Here is a 22,369-nt window from a genome sequence, read left to right as displayed (position 1 = left end):
TTTTAGCAGTGCTGTTTTTTATTTAAAAACATATTTAAAACACGTACCTACACGCAGTGCAAATGTATTTTGTTTATGTTTTTAATACGCAATACAATTTATATTTTCATTTTTTTTTTTTTTAATAATACAAATTTTGTTTAGTGTTTCTTGTTAAATTCAACTTATTTCTACACAGTGTTATTTATGTATTATTAGTCGAGTTATTATGAAATATTCGTAGAATCGTGCGTGGTATAATTACAAAGATGTAATATTCGAAAAATTTACAGTTCTTCACCTTGTTTTAATTACAATGTATTTAAGTTTTTTCGTGAATATATTTTAACCCGTCTGTTTCAATAAAAACTAAAGTTTTATACATAACATTAGTATGTAGTGGTTACGATCCTTTTTTGACATGTACTGGAGCCTTGATGGATTGTAGGCTTGATGAATTTTAACATAATATGAGGTATCGAATCTACTTAATTGCACGAACGTCATGGAGTCCATGGATAAAAAAAGAGAGTCATGCACCATCAACACTTATAACATTGTTTACTTGTTTATTTGTAATAATAGAAATATAAAGAATAATTGAAATTGATTTCTAAGTACTTCAGAAATTACGTTACCTATAACTTAGCAAATTCAATTGTATGGAATTATTTTGCGATCCGTACCAACGTCAAACATGTTAATAGCCGATTCTATAGACATTTATTTTATTATTTTGGACTGATAGACGAACTCATGGCTTCGATAGTATTAAGTGACTATCAGAGCTACAATTGTTAATCAGCGCACTGAGTTTAAATCACAAGACAGAGCATTTGAAAAACTACCTATCGATCTTTTAAATGTGTAACATCTTAATTGTTTTTTATCAGAACCTAAAAAGTTTCCGATATATTCCTTAATAGGTTCTTATTATCATCTATTTTAAGTTGTAAACACCAAACTCAAATTTATATAGGTTTTTCTTTTTGTTTTGTCGTTTTTGTGATTCGAAAACGCCTTAACTTAAGGGTAATGTAACATGTCATGTTCTATTCCACAATTAACACCGAAACGGTCGCAACGGCGTGACAAGATGTGTAACAGATAACGTTGGGTTGCCGGGACAGAACCACGGACGCTTCTTACACCAGACTACTGATCCACCGATAACTCAATGTGTCGTGGATTCTTTAAATTTGAAGACTTTTTTTTTTGATGCTACCCCTTATGTTTTTAAAATAACGAAACACGGCTAAGTTGTGTATTTTTAATAATAAAAAATAGATTGTATTTGCTAAGACTACGACGAGTGTACGATTAGAATTTAGGGGTGTAAATATGTGGCTGACGATAATTGTTACCGGAGCCTAAAGTTATTTCAACGTGCTACGTATCTTGAGACGTGAGGGAGGATCTTCGATTGCATGATCTCTGTATGAAATTTCAAAACTACAAGGCTTGGGATGCAAAACCTCGCAAGCTAGATATAGCAGTATAGCACCCATCTTGATACTTGAGATCTATGCTTAATTGTTGATTAATTATGTATATCAAAATTTTGGAATGTGAGTTAAGTACGTATTACATTAGAAAAATTGGTTCCTGTGTGCGGGATTCGAACACCGGCATAGTCCCACACGAGTACAGGAGGCGTCTTATCTTTTAGGCCACAACGACTTCAAGGGTGGGCTCGTAGTGCGTTCTGTCCCTGATAATGATACGGAATATTTATTTCATGTTTAAGCGTCAAACTCTAAACAATATCAATAGATACATTAAATAGAAAATACAATCTTCTTCTTTTTCTTCACCTTATCCCACTAGGCGGGGTCGGCACAGCTAATTTTTCTCTTTCATTCTCTTCTATCAGCCGTCAACTCAACACTCACTCCTTTCTCTCTCATACCGTAATTCACACACTCCATCTATGTCTTCTTCGGTCGACCTCTTCCCCCTATATATCCCCATCTTCCTCCTCAATAGAAAATACAATAAGAGATACCATATCTGTAAACGTACCTAAGTCTGCGAAGTCAGTCTTTTGTTTTTAATTCCTTGTTAACATATTAATCCACACGGCTCGTTTCTTTGCAACACAAAAACTCTGCACCCTTGATATCTCGCTAAAAATCCACTAAAAGGGTGAACAATGGTATCTTTTTTACCAGTTACCGACCTCTCAAGTGTGCAACAAGTGATTTTCCATGCGAATTGTCGGCTTCTGTGGATCGGTAGCCGAGGCTATTGTAATGGATGGTTATATAAAGACGCCGCCCGCCGCGACTGCCTGAATCCTTATGCATTAGGGCGAAACGCACTGAAGCGTGCCCCACAGATAGTTTTTGCCGTCCCTTTACCCCTACCCATCATAATAACAAGTGTTATGACGTTTTGTAGCATGCGTGATAGCCGTGAATTGAGATTGTTGTGATTAATGGAGTTCATGTTTATTTTTTAGTGCTTGTTCCATTTCACATGAACGTAAATTGTTGACTTGTAAACACGTGATATTAGTTTTTTAATTGCTTTTGAAGGTAGAGCTCACCTCACATCATTTTGAAATGAACAAGTTACATTGTGAGGTCTCTGTAGAGGGTTATTTGTTCCAGAGTTGGATAGCTCGATTGAAGATAAGGTAGGCAAAAGAGCTCGTGGTCTACCTGGTATAAAGTGGAGATCAGAGTCTACTGGTTAAGGCTGTAGCTCATCTTAAGACACAAGTTTGAAGATTCTACTCTTCAGCTTCGCGGCAAAAGTAGGCCGAAACATACCGAGCTGCTTGAACTTAATAGCGTTAAGAATATTTTTTCGCTAGTCTCGTGCTCGCCCCTCACTACTTCAATCAGAAAGAAAAGGTGAGCGCAATATTGTTTCATTAAATCTTAAGTTCCAGACAAACGAAGAAATGTAACTAGCTGAACGTTCATAGTTAAATCGGAAAGTATTCTGGTAACTAATTAACATGACAAAGTGGGGTAATAAAATATTTTACGAAGGCGAAGAGTCCGCACGAAACTGTGAGCAGAGCATTAAACTTGGACGCATTTCTTGGGTTTAATAATCGAGGCGTCAAAAGCGTTGTCCAAACAAACCTCTCGAATAAAGAACTACAGTTACTCGTAGGCACAAAGCCTCCACACAATACCTTTCAGCGTATTTGTTCGAGTGACGAAATGCTTAGAGAAGTCTTTGTGTTACGAGACTCCTGCGGCGCGTTATACGACTGCCTATGTTTATGTAATCACAGCCTTATTTCTGAGAAGCTAAATTTTAAATTCGTTTGCTGAGCATACTGCGGTTTCGTCTGGAGCTCTGTAATGACCTAATATTATAATTACGTCTCAACCAATCTGGTCGAAGTTGAAAATATATGGACTCATGTAACAAAGCCTGTGCCAAGTTCTACAAATAGTAGGCGTTAGCTTTGGTAATATTAACCGTGGAAGTCAATCGTAGACATTTGTCGAGTACGTATTTCATTAGAAAAATTGGTCCCCGCCTGAGATTCGAACATCGGTGCATCGCTCAACACGAGTGCACCGGACGTCTTATCTGTCAGGCCACGACGACTTTGACGACGACGTGAGTGGCGGCATTGACATTGTGATGATTCTGGGTTCTAGCAATCACTTATTATGAGTTGAATCGTTAGTTCATTTGCGTTACCTAATAAAAAGAAATCTCTAATCATATTTTACTTAAATATAACCTTATTTATCATGTTAGAGTTTCACTAAATTTGATCAGATATTTGGAAAATCCTTGTAAATATTTTCACGTGGAACACTGAACGTAGCTTCTCTGGATATGTTCTTGAATTTGTTTCGTGTCGTATGTATTTGGTAAAGACAAACAGCTGACACTTAATATTATTAGGAGGCCTGCAGCAGCCGGATATGTTCAATTTGTATCTATTTACCATGGGAAAGTCAATATGTACCTACTTTAAAAAAAAAACTGATCGCAGACCTTTATGCAATGCGATTCGTAGCCTATTCTTCGATGTTACGAATACCAGTTTAACTTTACAGTAACGTATGCCTCATCTTATCTCTATATATATATATATAAATGAATTGCTGTTCGTTAGTCTCGCTAAAACTCGACAACTGCTGGACCGATTTGGCTAATTTTGGTCTTGAATTGTTTGTGGAAGTCCAGAGAAGGTTTAAAAGGTAGATAAATATAAAAATGCTAGGAATTAAATAAAAATGACGGACGGATTCTTTTTGTTTGTTTTAGGTTTATTTTATACAAAAGTTTTGGTCTTTTATTTATCGATTGAGGCAGTACGAAGTCTGCCGGGTCAGCTAGTAATTATATAATATTATAAAAATACATGCAATATTCACACACCGTACACCGTATTCAGAAATCTTGGTGGAGTCTCAATTAAAAAAAACAACAACAATTGAATTCTTATTCAATACATATTCTCACACCACGAAAATAGCGGAGTATTGAATAGACATTTAAAAAAATTGTTAGCCTTTTTGTCATCATGTGGTTAATTCAAATTATGCCCATTAATACAACTTACTTCTTACTACTTCTTCTATTCAACGTTACTTTTGTGTGGCATGAATATATATATATATATAAATTTACTTTTACAGTTTAATCTTGCAAAAGTTTGATTTTGGTTTTATTAGTATTGGTATTAGCTCAATATTCAAATGTGGACTGTATATAGTACTTTAGTGGCCCGCGATCATGAAAACTCTAAAGTGTTTAAAAAATCGGAAATAATGTAAGGACAACAGAAGACGTAGGATTAAAGGCTAAAAGTAATTTTAATTATGCTTACGACGAGCAAAAGCCGGAGAATATTAAGAAGGCTTAAGAAGAAATAAAAGTTGCATTTAATCCAGCCAGAATCATAAGTATTACCTCTTATTCCTCCTCAAAAAATTATTGAAGTAGTGAAAATAGTTTATAGCATTCGCCTACGGTACCATTGCCAAGTCCCTATGCTTAATTTGTCATAAATAAATGATTTTGAGAGTTTTAAAAAATCGCGAAATTAACACACATTTTTCGGCATTTTGAGATGCTTTTCCTAGCAATCATTTTTAAAGCGAAGCTAACGCAATAAAACTTTTCGCATTGGCATCTTCAGTCGAAGCTGGATAGGTAAATTTTTTGCTCTATAGTATAGTGATGTATTATTAAAAACCTTTTCTTCTTATTGGCAACATTCATAAATCTCAGCAATACGGCAGAGTCGCTATTTTAAGATTAAAATATCTAACATGATAACTTTTTATACGTTTTTAAAACCTACTTATCACTATTTTTGTATTATATTGGTATTGTTTTGGCTCGCTTTTGTTAGAGAGCTGTAGGTGTGTTAACATTATGTAATTTTTATTTATGTTTTACTGCAAATTCTGTTGGTACATAATGCTTAAAAATAAATAAATATAAAAAAACGTACACATCTTATATGCATATAAACAAAATTAATGATTAATGTCTCTTAATTAAGTATAGGTTGAAATGAATTAATTATGAAAGTATTTTGTTGAAAACATGTCACTTAGTTGTGTTACAAACACTTCATTTAAAATAATGTTCGTTATGTATTAATTAATATTTTTATTACTATATATTATTAGTATTTTTGTTTTCCTCTAAATAACGCTATTTTCCTGTAAACATCTCTCTATCAAGCCCATTGGTTTTTACAGGATGTAAAAATGTTAAGATAACATTGACGAATCAAATAAATAGCTAAACAAATTGGTAATCAAAAGTCGTAGGGATCGTTTTTATCATTTTATTATTTAAAAAAGTTTGTGTCAATACCGCGGCTGCGGATTATTCCTAGTTCCATTTAATTGTCACCCTGCTAACAAAAGACGTGATGACTTTTCGAAAATTTCTGTATCTACAGGTCTATTGCGTCATCTTGCTGATTTCCGCGAGAGAAGTTGTGATCTGTATGGTAAGATAGACATTTACAACTGACAGTTCGATTGTCTACTGGACAACATCCGCGTTACGATGTCTATGGATTTGAGTAGCGATCTAACGCTAACAAGCTCGTCTGACTAGCAAACAGAAAAAAATAATGAAAACAAAACATAAATGGGAGCCTTGTAAGGTAAAATTAGATCAATTTAAGACATGGTTTTAATTGTAGATAACATACATACATAATAGTCAGTATTTGAAAATTAACTTTTTTCAAGCTCCGATGATTCGCTTTGTTTTACAATAACTTACAATAGTCTGTTTGTTTATCCGAAAATATACTCATTATTTTTTGTTGGTTAGATGGATGAGCGATGTTCATCCTGTTAAGTGGTTGCCGGAGCCCATAGACAAAGTAAATGACGTCACCCATGTTAAGACCCGGGGTTCTCAATTATCCGGAATGAATAGAAATAAGATTCGCGGCAGAAATAATATTATCGTACCGTACCCACTCTTGCGGGTCTACAGAACCCACAACCGATAATTATCCGGTGTAATCCGGTGGAAGTCACTCTTGATACTACGTAGGTATCTAGTTACGACAGTTGATATCTGCTTGTGGGTTTTGGACACCGGCATAGACGCATCGTTCGAGCACACTGGGCATCGTTATCTTATAAGCTATGACCACTTCAAAAACTGCGAAACGGCAGCGCCCATTTTGAGGACTTATAACTATTTTAATTTAAACACCAAGCGCAGTTGAAACAGAACGCAAAACTACTGTTAAATACTTTTGTCCTTCAAGAAAAAATTACGTACGCTTTGACTCATTTAGAAGCTTTTGTTACTGAAAAGATAGTAATTACGATAAAAGAAATCGCTTGTGTAGTTTTACGATAAGCAGTAATTACTTCCAAATGCCAAAGTTGCTAATCATCGTATTTATCTCTGCACACAAATAATATATATACGTGTTTAGTGGCATTTAGAGTTTACACGTAAAACAATATGACTGTATATGGTTTTTTAGTACTGAATATTTTTATTAACATCATGTTTTTCCAGTGAACATTATTTACTAAGAGCAAACAGTCGTATTTACGTCTAGATAATGGTTTTGCGAAACGAACATAAAGTATTTAACGCCTTACGTTTAAATAAATAAATTAATCTTTATGTCAAATTTTTACGACTTGGATAATAGTTAGTTTTATTGGCTTATGTAATTAGGACTAACGAGCTAATAATAATAATTACAGGGGACAAGTCACACACATTCATCTGGTCGCAAACAAAATATCCCCGTGTGGAAAACAAAGGCTTATTATATAGGTTTAAATATAAACAAATAAGCTATTTTCATCTCACGAGTGTTTGCTTGATATGAAAATCGAATCCACGACCCTTGGCACAGCGATCAGCGTCAATCAGAGCTGACAGCCCGCATGATGTATCTACATATATTGACTAGTGTTGTCCAGCTCATTAAGGTCCAAAGCTAAATAGCGTAATAGAGTAAGCTCTTTATTCCGGGGTATAGATACGTTCCGTGAATATGTCGCGAAAATAGAAAACGTGAATATGGAAAGAAAACCGAATCAATGCGCGAATAAAGAAATCGAACATAGGAATTTGGTCGTATTTTTTTAATTAGCGAATAGTGAAATAAACGGGTATAAGGAGTTTGTGCTGTAGTGTCGCATTTGTTAAGCGTTAAAAGAGAATAAAAGATATAGACAAATAAATAATAAAAAAGATACTCTTTGCAGGTATAGACTGGATTATGGTAACGACACATAAAAGCCCACACCATGCCCTCCTCGAAAAAGGGAAAATACAAATCGCCCTGAACCGAAATTTGATAATGGAGAAAACACTTTTAAAACTATTTACTTTATATGTGGCCGTCAGGGCAAAAGTGGCCTAAGCTTACCTGAGCATACTATAGTAAGTATGGAGACAATGAGGTCTGAATTTACTTTTAGGCAAAAACAAAACGCGCAAAAATAATGTTGACAAAGCCATCTGTTATCTATGGGCGAAACTAAGAATAGACCGGTTTTGCATCAAAATTTATTATGTTTTAAATAAATTGCGATATAGTAGAACCACGAATACGAAAAATATATACAGCTATCGTGTATTTTTAAGGTACTTACGTGTCCCTGGGCGTCCATGGTGTTGTTTGTTAGCTTCAATTTGCTGAAGGAGACGGGGTTGGCCGTCCAGTGATGTCCGGGGGCAGGTGAATCTGGGTGTAGCATAAGTCTTCGCGGGGACTGGGGTTCGGCACCGCCCGCTGCGGCCCACGCGCCGCCCGCCCACCGCCAACGCCGGCGTCCGACAAGAGATAACTCCAATAGGACGCAGTACTCCTCTCGAGGGTCGAGACCAGCTAGCGAGATGCGAAGCGATGGAAACATACGTCTGAAACAAGCAAGTAATTATTTTGTTTGTTTGTTCTAACGTCTATTTTTTTTGCACTAGCTGGACACGTGAACAAGTTCTGTTTTTTTTCCTACCTATGCTGATAGCCTTGAGAGGCTATATCAGCTCCCCCTTGACGTATAGGTGAGCTCACGGAGCTAAAACTGTGTTGCTAACACTGGCCCTAGCAAGAGCAGTGCTTCGCGCAATCTGCGACCGGATCGGAAACGTGTCCCACTGAGAAAATCCAACGAAAAACTCAGTGGGCTGTGTCTATGGGTTAATTCGCTCGTCGAACCCTTCGTCACAAGCGACGGGTTCGACGGTGACGGAGGACGGTGACCGGTGCATGTGGTACCTAAAAGCACCGTTAATGGATCGGGCAAGTTCTCAGTTCCTCTTGTGTCCAAAAGTCCAAAAACTAAATAATCTACCACCGGTAAAACATAATGAATATACAGCGGCTTGATTATGCCTTTTTATCTATGATCAAGCCTTTTTTATTTCATCATCGCAGGCGCCACTAAAAAGAAGAAATTCCAATATGTAAATACAATTTTATTGATTCTATGCTCAAGCGAGGTTTTTATTTGATAATAAATCACGAACTTCTTCAAGGTTGTGTTTAGGAGGTTTGTGAGCCCGTGCACGTGGAGACAGTAGTTGTTTTGCTTAATTCGGCCGCGATTTAATGACATGGCTTCAAAGGTAAGAGTGATTATCATTTATGCAGTTGACTTTTGACGTTGTGTCTTGAGATAAGTAGGTATTTGCGTTCTGGTCTGCGAGCCCCGATAATTGCTTAAGGTCCAGAGGACCGAACTTATTTCACCGTATAGGTGAATCAGTTCTCCCTTTACATAAATTAGAACTTAGTTATCTGTTCGTCTTGAATGTCTTTTTGTGATGCTCGTACAACCTATTTGGAACAAATTAAGAGCTACTTGAATATTTGTAAAGATACAGCTATTGGTGAACATTTCGTTGAACACTTTTTCTTTAAGAAAATAGAATCGATGGCGCAGAAGTTGTTACGTCGAATAAATGTACCTATAGGTATCCTTTAATTAGGTATGGCGAAACAAAAAAATAGTGGTGAACTAGCTGAAAGCAAAAAAAACCTACATAGTTTTAAATTTAAATTGCTGTTAACTTTTTTTTACTGGTGGTAGGACCTCTTGTGAGTCCTCGCGGATAGGTACCACCACCCTGCTTATTTCTGCCGTGAAGCAGTAATGCGTTTCGGTTTGAAGGGCGGGGTAGCCGTTGTAACTATACTGAGATCTTAGAACTTATATCTCAAGGTGGGTAGCGCATTTGCGTTGTAGATGTCTATGGGCTCCAGTAACCACTTCACACCAGGTGGGCTGTGAGCTCGTTCATCCATCGAAGCAATAAATAAATAAAAACTTAAATTGGAAATAAATACAGTTTTAATTTAAAGACCGAAAATCCATAAATTTTAATCATGTTAACGATCGTAAAGTTATTGACATACTTTTAATGAGTAACTAACTATACGATCGTAAGCAAAATTGTTTTAGTTCGACGTTTGAGATAGCAAGAGCACGAGAACGGCCACCCACGAGTCACGAACCAAAACATTTCGACACACCAATAAATAAATGCATCGCAATGTCTCCGGACACGCATTCAAAGAATACCATTGTCAATACTATGTTCCGCCGTTGCCCCTTTCAGTGGGGCGGCTAAGCTCACAGTCAATTTAATGAAACAAAGAAGGTGATAACAGAATTACGAACAATGGAACGTTCTAGAGGATTTCAAATTTTTATCGTGATTGTAAAAGACATTTGATAGGGTTAGATGTGTCGAGGGTTTTTGGCACCCAGGGCGGTGGACGATCGCTTTAGCCGGCGACACATCTGGCGCCGGAGCGGAGGGCGGTCAAGGCATTATTCACGCCTATTAATACAATTAGGACGAATTCAAAGTTTTGGTGGTCGGTTGTAAAGTTTACACGGTACGGTTGTAAACGTTGGGATGCGCGCTTAGGAATTCAGAAAAGGAATTCAAAACAAGACGTTTGGAATTATGTAGTGACCGAGCAAGATTTGATTTATCAAAAAATAAATTCTTGTAATTTCGTATCGTCGTTAGTGGTGAATTAAAGGATATCTAATATGGTAATTATACAAAATTTAGTTATTAAAACTTTAAAACTTCCTCAAAATAAAGGCAGGTTAAGATTTTGCTAGCATTATATCATATTTAATTAATTTGGTTTTAATAATAATCTGGATTTCTGGTTCTAATCGTATGATAAAAGAGAGAGAGAGAGAGAGAGAGAATATACTTTATTGCACACCAACACAATTTACATTAAAAAAAACAGTCAAAAAGCACATACATTAGTGCATAAAAGGTACATTATTAATTAAAAATACTCTTAGGGTTCAATCTCGCCTTTTTATTGTTATTAAATTAGTTTCGAATACTTTTACAATTTTCGTGGGCACGGATTACCGCCAGATAAAGATACTATTATTTCTTTCTGTGAGAAATTAAGCTTAAAAGTCTAGAAATATTTTCATAGGAAAATAGACGGTAGTTAGCACAATATTCAATGCACTTCCGAGCACTATGACATGTCCTTCTTCAAACGAGGCTTGTGGAGAGTACTTAACGGTAGGCAGCAGCTTGGCTCTGCCCCTGGCATTGTTGACGTCCATGGGCGACGGTAATCACTCACCATCAGCGTAAATACGACGAAAAAAATAGTCGTTCGTGACCACGAAAACTGAATAGTATTCAAAATATGGTACATAATATAATGACAATAGAAAACGCGTGCTTAAATCGTAAAATAAATCGTTTGAATTATGTCTACCATTAGCAAAAACCAAAAAAGCTACACTAAATCAGTTCAGTTCTGGAATTTACAATACATTTTATTGTGAGTATCATTTTAAATCATCTTATAGCCGTATGAATAAAAGTAAACAAAAAAAAACAATCCATTAGTTCAATCACACGCGGTGACAATAGACGTAGGTACCGCATATAAAAATTCCAATCAAACGGTGCCAACAGGTATGGTTTATTCGTAGCGTCTCATAAGGCGATCAGTCATATTACGCTGTTATCAGTGGTCCGAGGGAGCCCAGGCCTCCGGGAGGGCGCTAATGCAGCCCGCAGATAAGCGCCGACAGAGCCTCAATTAACAACAAACTAAATTAGACTCCATTTAAAGTTTACGATGCCGGCTACTACCTTACGTGAGCTGTACAGACAGTAAATGAGACTTCAATAAAGTATTTTATTGTATTTATATGTTTATTTCGCATGTTCACTTAAATAAATCAACATCAAATTCTGAATACGATTCAAACGTATTGACGTCATTCGCTTAATGTTTTTTTTTTTAATAATAAACTAAAAACTGTTTGGTTATTTTATTAAATCGATATTGATTTGCCATAAAATATTGATGTTTTTGCTAATCTTTATATATTATTATACTTCTTCTGTACGTGGGTTTGTCACTGAACTTCTCCTAAACGGCTAAACCGATTTGAATGATTTTTTTGTATGCATTTGGGTGGCACCCTGGATGGTTTAGATTCACAAATCAGCCCGGCAGAGAGCGCTACAGTCGGTATCTAGGTTATTTATCTTTCATAGAAATAATTTATATGGCAAAACAACGTTTGCCGGGCCAGCTAGTGTAAACATTAGATTTGTTGTTAGGATTTTTCAATCGTACACAAGTCACTCGACATAATATCAATTGTTTTGTTGACTGTACGCTGACATATCCCTTTACTCAACTACCGTTCGTGTGAGATGTCCTTATCACATCGGCAGCCAGTTATCGATTCGTTTGAACACGGCGGCCAAGCCGACAAAAGCGTGACGATTTAAAACGCAAAAGTATTATAATCCAGAATTCGCCGCTCACACACCACTCGGCCGGCTATCTTAATTATGTACTTTTCAAACGTAATGTTATTAACACGAAATTGTTTCCTTAATAGCTGAGATTACGGTTTTAAAGAATAGTGTTCCGTTGTCAAACTTTTAATTTTAAGTCGATGACCAACCAGTCTTTGTTTACGATATCGTTTACAATTATAAATAAAACGGACCGCCGTAAAATATCTCGGGAGCGCTTTTTATCGCGGCGTTCGTCTTTTGTGGGTAGGAACACAATAGGACCACCAGAACAGTGTTGAATAAAGTTTAGAGTGGGCCGTAAATCGGTAACAACTCGCCAATTGCCGCACGGAGGCGCTAATAGCCAGGAAAGAAACTGTCATATCCGCTCTAACATCCGCACTCGAAACTATAGAACGGACCGATTCTGAATTTATGCGAGAACTTACCGATATTTATACAGGTTTACATCCTGTAATATTTGTAGCTTCAATCGTTTAGAAGTTTTATAACGTAATAGTATCGAGGCGTGAAAGACTATTTGGTTTGAGCGACATTTTTGCATCTTTACAGGAGAGCTATTTAAAGTTAAAAATTTGAAAAAAAAATCATAGCAAAAAAAACTTCTTATACCTTAATCTTAAAACTTAATCTTATACCTTTAAACGAGCAATTCTTGTATATATATAATCTGAAACTCGGAAACGGCTCCAACGATTTTCATAAAATTTAGTATAGTACAGGGGATTTCGGGGGCGATAAATCGATCTAGCTACGATTTATTTTCAGAAAATGTTGTTTTATTTGTGTTTTCAATAATCAACTTTCCCGACATCTATTGGCGAATAATAATACTGTTTTTATTAATTGAGGGCAACTAACCGCTTTAAAGACACAACAAGATGGCGTTATAAAAAAAACCCAGCAAAGCTCGGTCATCGTCTGGTTGAAGTTAAATTAAAAACATTGAATTGTTGATGTTAATACCAAACAAAACGGACCTTTAATTACAAAGATAAATGTTGCGTATTAAGCGAAATGCCGTTAATCCTAATAGCCTATTACTTGTCGATATGTACTTGTAACGCAACCGTTGATGCCTTATCGTAGTGACAGACACGGCATCGCTTGCGCCTTACTATCGAACCTACCCCAACACATCTTCACTTATCTTTACTGCTAATTTCATGGCTTTTTTATCGTCAAGTTCAATGCTACTGTAAACGGAGTAGTTAATAAAACAGACGTGCTCTTGTACTGCGACATCTGTTCGTTTTAAACGGTCTATAGATAAATAAGTCGAGAGGCTAGTACAAGGACCCGTACCTCCCCTCTCAGGCAGGGTATCGTCCGACCTCATTAGCGCTCACACGAGAGGTCCGGCCGGTTTTTTATTCCGCCCAGATGTGGGCCAGAGTAAACAGCAACGCCATTGTCTGCACCCATAAAAAATGGTACACCTGTAAGTGTCAAATTGTTCACTAGGACTGTGAGAGCGAGACCCGTGAGAATCGCACTCCTTGTATACAAATATTAGTTTGGTTGCGTTGCATCTAGAAGGATTTTATCAAGGTCCGATTATTGAAAAAAAAAAATCGTGACGGTATCGATTAAGGCATAACTCGAATTCGTATCTCGATTGTTGCAGGCAATAGGCAACGAATCTCGTTAATTCCAAGTTCACTGGAAACAATTTTGTTTTCCGCTTTCCGCATTGAACAATTTTAATTACGTTATTTGTAGGAAACATGAGAGTCGACATCGCTGTAGCCTCGCTAGGTCGCAACTTGACTTTTTTTTACCAAGAACGAGCTGATAACATTCCCATAATTAACGAAACATCATTAAAATAATTTATAGTGCTCTATTATTGCAATGATTATCGTATAGCACGATAGACTTTTTAATCCACTAACTTCCTATTTTAAAAATAAATAATGTTCTAAAAACTGGGTAATAGATTCAATTTGAACCATAAATGTTTTTTTTTTCGTACATATTATTAAGAAACATTTACTAAAAACTTCACTACACACACAACAAACACACACATACATATGTTTCCAAAGCTTGCGTCCGCAATCCAAACAAACTATAGTCATAAAGAAATACGCTCGTAACTGAACAAATAAACCGATTTGGTGATTCGGGCAGTCACAAAAAATAACGGATTCGTCTCGGGAGATGAACCTTCGTATTAGCATATTGATAGGGACCCGCTATCCGTCGAACTTTGTTTAAAATCAGCGACAATGCATTCAATCATAACGATTGTCCACAAAAACTTTTGTTTTTATCGGTTTTTTGACGGGCTGCAGGTGGTAGCAAAAACTTCGTAATCTTTGCCCGGCGAAGGGTGTCAAGCGAAAAAAATTGGGTAATGACATTGATTCGTGTATTTTGTGAAAAAAATTGAGAATTTATAATAAATTATATTTACATTATTACGCAAATACTTTTATTATTCATTAACGACAATTTTGAAGCAGATGAAATTATTTATCTGTGGCGGATAGCTCTTTGGCAAGAATATTCCAAATAGCGACTTGAAAATAGAATTAAATAATTTTTTTTTACAATAATACTTAATAATGCAATATTATTATGGTATTGTTCATATTAATTTATATAAACAAATATTACGTAAGATATCAGTCAGACAATCTTGCTGCAGTTACTGAGCGGTCTTCAATAACATTTGTAACTAGCGATTTGGGGTGGTATAATGGTCGAATGTTAATGTTTCTGATAAAGTTATTCAATGATAATGTGCAAGAAGAGAAAGGCGGGGCGCTTGATTTTACAAAGAAGCCGGCACGCCCGCGGCGCGAGTACACCTGCGTGACATGTTTATGTTCGTCGGGTCGCTAAATTTACAACCCTCTTGGCGACTTGCGGAAATTGGAAATTTTTAATCGTTCCGTCGGCGCCCTTTTGCGCAATAAGGTAGCTTTACATCGAGGCGGAGGAGCTGATGTTTTTATATTAATTACTGCAGCGAAAACTTATCGAAATCACGCATTTGAGTTAACACAAAACTTCCAACTTCGATGATGATCAGAAAACCTAAAATAAATAAAGTTACGTTTGGAAATAGCTTCCGAAACAATATGGTAAAGAAGTGACAATAAGATTTGTTTGTTATGTATTATGTAAATTGACACATTGACACTACGACTAAGACGGATTAAGCTTACAAGACAGTTCGCAGATTGTGGGAGGTCGTTAAAGTAATTGTCGCCGGTAAGCAAAGCAAGAAAACAATTCATTGTGTTACAACCTAGATTATTACGTTATGTTGTTATAATGCTATACGCTGTCTTTCGGTACTCTGCAATTAAGAAAAAGAGAATTTATTAAACAAATGTCGAGATTGTAGACAGGTTTCTTGGCTCGTTCAGAATGTTGTTATTGGATGTTTCCTTGTGTGGCCAGGCGGTAATTGATCGGTCAGCAGTGAGGCGTGTCTTCATCGTGTGGTATGACCAAAATAATAATTTGTTAAATTCAACGTATGTACTAGTTTCTTATCCGTGAATCTTTCTTACCTTTATTTTTTGACAACTAAGTTTTCTTTATTTAAATTAAGAAATTTATTGGCGGGAAGCAAATCTAATGTAGATTCCATTTTTGACATATAATCTGTTTTTTTTTTTTTTTTTTTTTATTGCCCTTGTTACTTTAGTATCGGCATTATGATGATTTAAAGCGATGGTCTTGAATTAGGAACATCGTCCTATTTATAGGTGGGTGGTTCAAAATAGTGACGATTGTGAAGTAATTAAAAATACAAAGGTACTAAAGGCCATCCACAAGTTCGAAGCCGCCATTTTATTAACATGCTTTATTACCTTGACCTGTATCTATGCATTTACCTACATTACGAAATGTTAAAACGTAATCATCAAATTTAATTCGTTGGATTTCATTGAAAATAGGATAAATTCATGCTGGTTTGAATTTTTAGTTTAGCTTTCTATTTATACGTGTTTTTTTTAATTATTATATTATGTTTATTTATAAAATAAACCAGTGGATCTTGATCGAGACAAACAAGATCGTATGATATTATCATCATATAATATTGTCGTAAAAAAATAAGTCTAGCCAGACATAAACAGGTCTTGTGTCATATTTTTTTTGTAAAATACAGATAGCTATCTTTTAGCGGAATTTTTCGTGAAGTTCTTTTTTAAGACTAAGTTATTTACGTACTTACACATTCAAAGAACTTAAGACTTGTGTTATTGATTGTCCGCCTTATAATATTTTTGTGGAGAAAGTTCTAGATTTTTTTTGTATGATTCACGCATCTGAAGCGCTCATGCGACGTGGTAGTTAAGATTGTATACTCGTAAATTACACGTCGAAGGACCAAATGACCGACAAGCATACGATAATTAAGAAGACAATGCGCGCAAAAGAAATGGCGGCCCGCCGGCGAGGGTGCCCCGAAGCTTATCTACCGATCGCATCTACAACTTAAAAAGCTGATGTTAAAGCTTTAACAACCCGAATCTTCCATTCCGATTTGAGCAACCGACGCGCGTGGACGTGCTCATTGTTTTGTCGGAAGTGACTACCGGTGATAATAGACCATTGTTCGTGGCACATCTGTGGCCCAAGTGTTTCTCGGAATTTGTACCTGCGCCTAATTGCAAGGCATTGCCGCCCGGGAACTGTGCAGTGGTTCTATTCACTCTAATTCTATTCTATTTATTCTATTCACTAAAATTTCTAAAATTCCTAGAATCGCTTCGGCCAATTTAGTGTTACCGACGCAGGGGCCTCGCCGCAAGGCGAGCGCGTGTTTAAGTCCCGGGGCCGCCCCCCCCGGGCGAAAATCACGTAAAGATGGAGGAAAAACTTTTCATCGACTTCATTCGGGAAAAATATCCGTCAATCGCGCCCGAATTCGAAGCCTATAGGGCCTCATTTGGCAGATATTCTCCCCCCGCATCTCTCGCCGCCGTCGCCAAACATGCCTCGCAGGCATGCCTCGCGTGCCCCGCCGCCGGTCCGTGTTCAAGCGCACGTACGCACGCCGCCGCCGTAGCGTCTAACGCCCCCGCCCCCGCTACCCCCGCGCCCGCGTCAATCACGTCAGTTTCGTCCGTCGCGACCTCAATAGCGTCTAGTTCAGGCTCCGATACTGAATCGGAGATGGACTTCGAGTCCGCGACTAGCCCTCAACCCGGAACCTCGGATGGGTTCCAAACTGTAACGCGCGGTAAAAAGCGTACTCGCGTCGTGGAGTCCCGGAGCTCCATGACGAAGCAAACCAAGTCCGCGACTGCCTCCCGACCGCAGGTAGTCGTAACGCCGGAGTCGGACTCCGCCCGCCGCGTAATCCCACCGCCGCGCCCAAAAACCGCGCCCGCGCCTAAAACAGTTGTCCCGCCCCCGCTGATACTCCAGGAGAAGTCAGCGTGGAATCGCGTATCCCAGGCCCTTCAGGCCAACAAAATTAATTATACCCATGCGCGTAACGTCGCGCATGGGATTCAGATTAAGGTCGCAACGCCGGGCGACCATAGGGCCCTCTCTGCTTACCTCCGAAAGGAGAACATAGGCTATCACACCTATGCTCTTCAGGAGGACCGCGAACTCCGCGTAGTGATACGTGGAGTCCCCAAGGAACTCGACATAGACTACGTAAAGGAGGATCTGATCGGTCAGTCCCTCCCAATAACTAGTGTGCACCGGATGCACAGCGGACGCGGCAGACAGCCGTACAATATGATTCTCGTCGCGCTAGAATCAACCCCGGAGGCAAAGAAAAGAATCTCATGTCTCAAAACGATATGCGGCCTCTCCGGGGTCACCATCGAAGCCCCCCATAAACGTGGTACTCCCGGGCAGTGCCACAGGTGCCAGCTCTATGGCCACTCAGCGCGTAATTGCCACGCGCGCCCCCGCTGCGTGAAATGCCTCGGCGATCACGCAACCACAGAATGTTCGCGTGTGAGGGAAACCGCGACGGAACCCCCAAGCTGTGTCCTATGCCTTAAGCAAGGGCACCCGGCAAACTACCGCGGATGTCCTAGGGCTCCGCGTAAACGCCCGAACCACCCAGCCCCCCGAACCGTCGACCCAAAGACTTCGGCGCCTTCAGTGCCGAAACCAGCCTTCGTACCGGCTGCGGTTCCCACCGTCTCGGCGTGGAAAAAACCGCTGCCGTATACGAAGGAGGGAACACAAAACGTACCCCAGCTCCCGCCTGCGACACGTCACGCGCCTCAGCCCCTGCTCGCACCTCGCCCCGCGCCCGCGTACCGCCCCCCGCAACCCTCACGCGTCAACGACTTCGCGCTCGTGCGCGACTTCGTCACCGCGGTAAACTTTGACCGTCTGCGATCGTTCGCAGATGCTATCCGTAGGTCGGTAACCCCCGAACAGCGGCTCGCGGCCGCTTTCGATCACATGGACGTCTACGAGTCCGTGTCTCGCACGTTATAAAAATTCTTTACCGGTAATCAATGGCGCAAAAAGGTAGAGAAAAACCGTATTCCCTTACGTTAGCATTCTACAATGCTAACGGACTCGCGCGGCAACGCGATCAAATTTTCGAATTCCTCCGCGACAATCTTGTAGATATTTTGTTAGTGCAGGAGACCTGTCTGAAGCCCTCGCGTCGTGACCCGAAAGTCGCGAATTACGTCATGGTTAGGAATGACAGACTCACCGCCTCCAAAGGCGGGACTGCCATTTACTATAGGCGGGCCCTGCACGTTGTCCCTCTCGATACTCCCTCGCTCTTACATATCGAGGCGTCAGTGTGCCGTATCTCGCTGACGGGACACCAGCCGATCGTCATCGCATCCGTTTATCTCCCCCCGGACAAGCCCCTCCTGAGCAGTGACATCGAGTCACTGTTCGGCATGGGAGACTCCGTCATCCTGGCAGGCGATTTAAATTGCCACCACACTAGGTGGAACTGCCATCGTACGAACGTTAACGGTAGGCGTCTCGACGCGTTTATAGACGACCTCACTTTTGAAGTAGTCGGTCCCCCAACTCCAACATGTTATCCGTATAACATCGCGCTCTGTCCGAGCACTATAGACCTGGCATTGCTTAGGAACGTAACTCTGCGCTTACGTTCCATCGAAGCACTGTCAGAGCTCGACTCAGACCACCGACCTGTCCTTATGCAGCTCGGTCGCCCCCACAACCCAGTCACTGTTACGAGGACCATGGTGGATTGGAATAAGCTGGGCACGTGCCTAGCCGAAGCCGCTCCGCCAATCCTCCCTTACGGCCTGGATTCGAATCTATCCCCCGAGGACACCGTCGAATCCATAAACATCATTACCGATCACATCTCTTCCGCGATCATTAGATCTTCAAAAGAAGTCGATGTGGAGGACAGCTTCCACCGCATCAGACTATCCTCCGAACTTAGGAATCTCTTAAGAGTTAGGAACGCGGCAATCCGGGCCTACGATCGGCTTCCCACGCATTCAAACCGGATTCGGATGCGTCGTCTACAACGCGAAGTCCACTCCCGCCTAAGCGACGCGCGTAACGATAATTGGCATAGTTATTTAGAACAACTCGCGCCCTCCCACCAAGCATACTGGCGACTAGCTAGGACTCTCAAATCCGAAACTACCGCTACTATGCCTCCCCTCGTACGCCCTTCAGGCCAACCACCGGCATTCGATGACGATGACAAGGCTGAGCTGCTGGCCGATGCACTGCAAGAGCAGTGCACCACCAGCACTCAACACGCGGACCCCGAACACACCGAGTTAGTCGACAGGGAGGTCGAGCGCAGAGCTTCCCTGCCGCCCTCGGACGCGTTACCCCCCATTACCACTGACGAAGTTAGAGACGCGATCCACAATCTCCAACCTAGGAAGGCATCCGGCTCCGACGGCATTCGCAACCGCGCGCTAAAACTCTTGCCAGTCCAACTGATAGCAATGTTGGCTACAATTTTAAATGCCGCTATGACGCACTGCATCTTTCCCGCGGTGTGGAAAGAAGCGGACGTTATCGGTATACATAAGCCGGGCAAACCGACAAACGAAACATCTAGTTACCGTCCGATTAGTCTCCTCCCGACGATAGGAAAAATTTACGAACGGCTCCTTAGGAAACGCCTCTGGGATTTTGTTACCGCGAACAAAATTCTCATAGACGAACAGTTCGGATTCCGCTCTAAACACTCGTGCGTACAACAAGTGCACCGCCTCACGGAGCACATCCTGATAGGACTAAATAGGCGTAAACAAATCCCGACCGGCGCCCTCTTCTTCGACATCGCGAAGGCGTTCGATAAAGTCTGGCACAACGGTTTAATTTACAAACTGTACAACATGGGAGTGCCAGACAGACTTGTGCTCATCATACGAGACTTCTTGTCGAACCGTTCGTTTCGATATCGAGTAGAGGGAACTCGTTCTCGTCCCCGTCAACTGACTGCCGGAGTCCCGCAAGGCTCCGCGCTCTCCCCGTTATTATTTAGTTTGTATATCAATGATATACCCCGGTCTCCGGAGACCCATCTAGCGCTCTTCGCCGATGACACGGCTATCTTCTACTCGTGTAGGAAGATGTCGCTGCTTCATCGGCGACTCCAGATCGCAGTAGCCACCATGGGACAGTGGTTCCGGAAGTGGCGCATCGACATCAACCCCACGAAAAGCACAGCGGTGCTCTTCAAAAGGGGTCGCCCTCCGAATACCACTTCGAGCATCCCACTCCCTAATAGGCGCGCAAACACCTCCGCCGTTAGCCCCGTCACTCTCTTTGGCCAGCCCATACCGTGGGCCACGCAGGTCAAATACCTAGGCGTCACCCTCGACAGAGGGATGACATTCCGTCCCCATATTAAAACGGTACGCGACCGTGCCGCCTTCATATTAGGACGTCTCTACCCTATGCTTTGCAAGCGAAGCAAACTGTCCCTCCGTAATAAGGTAACTCTCTACAAAACTTGCATACGCCCCGTTATGACGTATGCAAGCGTAGTGTTCGCTCACGCAGCCCGCACCAACTTGAAGCCCCTTCAGGTTATTCAATCCCGATTCTGCAGGATAGCCGTCGGAGCGCCATGGTTCCTTAGGAATGTGGATCTCCATGATGACCTGGAGCTCGACTCTGTCAGTAAGTATCTACAGTCGGCATCGCTGCGCCATTTTGAGAAGGCGGCACGACATGAGAACCCTCTCATCGTAGCCGCTGGAAATTACATACCCGACCCAGTAGACCGAATGGTAAACCGTCGACGTCGCCCAAAGCACGTCATTACGGATCCTCCTGATCCATTAACAGTGCTCTTAGGCACCACAAGCACCGGTCACCGTCCTCGTCGAACCCGTCGCTTGCGACGAAGGGCTCGACGAGCGAACTAACCCACAGACACAGCCCACTGAGTTTCTCGCCGGATCTTCTCAGTGGGTCGCGTTTCCGATCCGGTGGTAGATTCTGCGAAGCACTGCTCTTGCTAGGGTCAGTGTTAGCAACTCTCCGGTTGAGCCCCGCGAGCTCACCTACAAACGTTAGGGTGAAGCTGAAATAGCCTCTCAAGGCTATCAGCATAGGTAGGAAAAAAAAAAAAAAAAAAAAAAACCGAATCTTACATCTCAGGAAGATAATCAAAGTTTGCGAACACGAATTAAAGTTATGTTTTTTTTCTATTGTTGTAGATTTAAGCACATTATAAAAAAAAAGTAGTCGCATTTGACTTGTTTTTTTTTTCAAAATAAAAAAATAATAATGTAAAAGTAGTCAACATAAAATTTACCTGGAAACAATAAGATTACAGTGAAGGTGACAAGAGAGTGTGGCGCGGCGGCCCAGTGGCGATCGCTCGTTAGCTCCCGACCCGGCATAAATCACGCCGTTTTATGAGAAACTCCCAATTTTTTAACGTTTGACTTAATGAAATGCGAGCGCAGTATGGGACCCGACTAGCGACATTAAAAACGACAACCCATAAGGACGGACAGTTTCTAATTATAATCCTGTCAAAGCTCCGATATAAGCAAAGAATTGATGATAGCCTGAAAAGCGGTGATTTTTATCTGAGATAAAAGATCATGTTGATAGTAGCGGTAGAATTTTTAATAAGTCATATTTTTATTTGCCTTTTGAGATACGATTAAGTCGAAAACGTTCTAGTCGGATCTTC

At 40.4% G+C, this 22,369-nt stretch overlaps 1 protein-coding gene and 1 long non-coding RNA gene across 2 annotated transcripts in view; both read right to left on the bottom strand.

The window, feature by feature from the left end:
* Positions 1–22,369, bottom strand: part of LOC101737694 (T-box transcription factor TBX6) — a 58,158-nt gene that overhangs the window by 10,802 nt on the left and 24,987 nt on the right. Inside the window, exon 3 of the mRNA XM_004930448.5 lies at positions 8,064–8,331. Coding sequence (XP_004930505.2) covers positions 8,064–8,331 — 268 coding nt within the window. The remainder of the gene's footprint in view (positions 1–8,063; positions 8,332–22,369) is intronic.
* On the bottom strand, positions 14,607–15,863 carry LOC134199577 (uncharacterized). Its single transcript, XR_009974132.1, has 3 exons — positions 15,777–15,863; positions 15,426–15,559; positions 14,607–15,294 (listed from the first exon to the last, which is right to left on the bottom strand). It is a non-coding gene; the product is annotated as an uncharacterized LOC134199577 (long non-coding RNA).

The sequence above is a fragment of the Bombyx mori genome, chromosome 10, assembly GCF_030269925.1.
Source record: "Bombyx mori chromosome 10, ASM3026992v2".
In the NCBI taxonomy this organism is placed as follows: Eukaryota; Metazoa; Arthropoda; class Insecta; order Lepidoptera; family Bombycidae; genus Bombyx; species Bombyx mori.
Note: the sequence above shows the minus strand (reverse complement) of the source record. Positions and strands in the feature narration are given on the sequence as shown.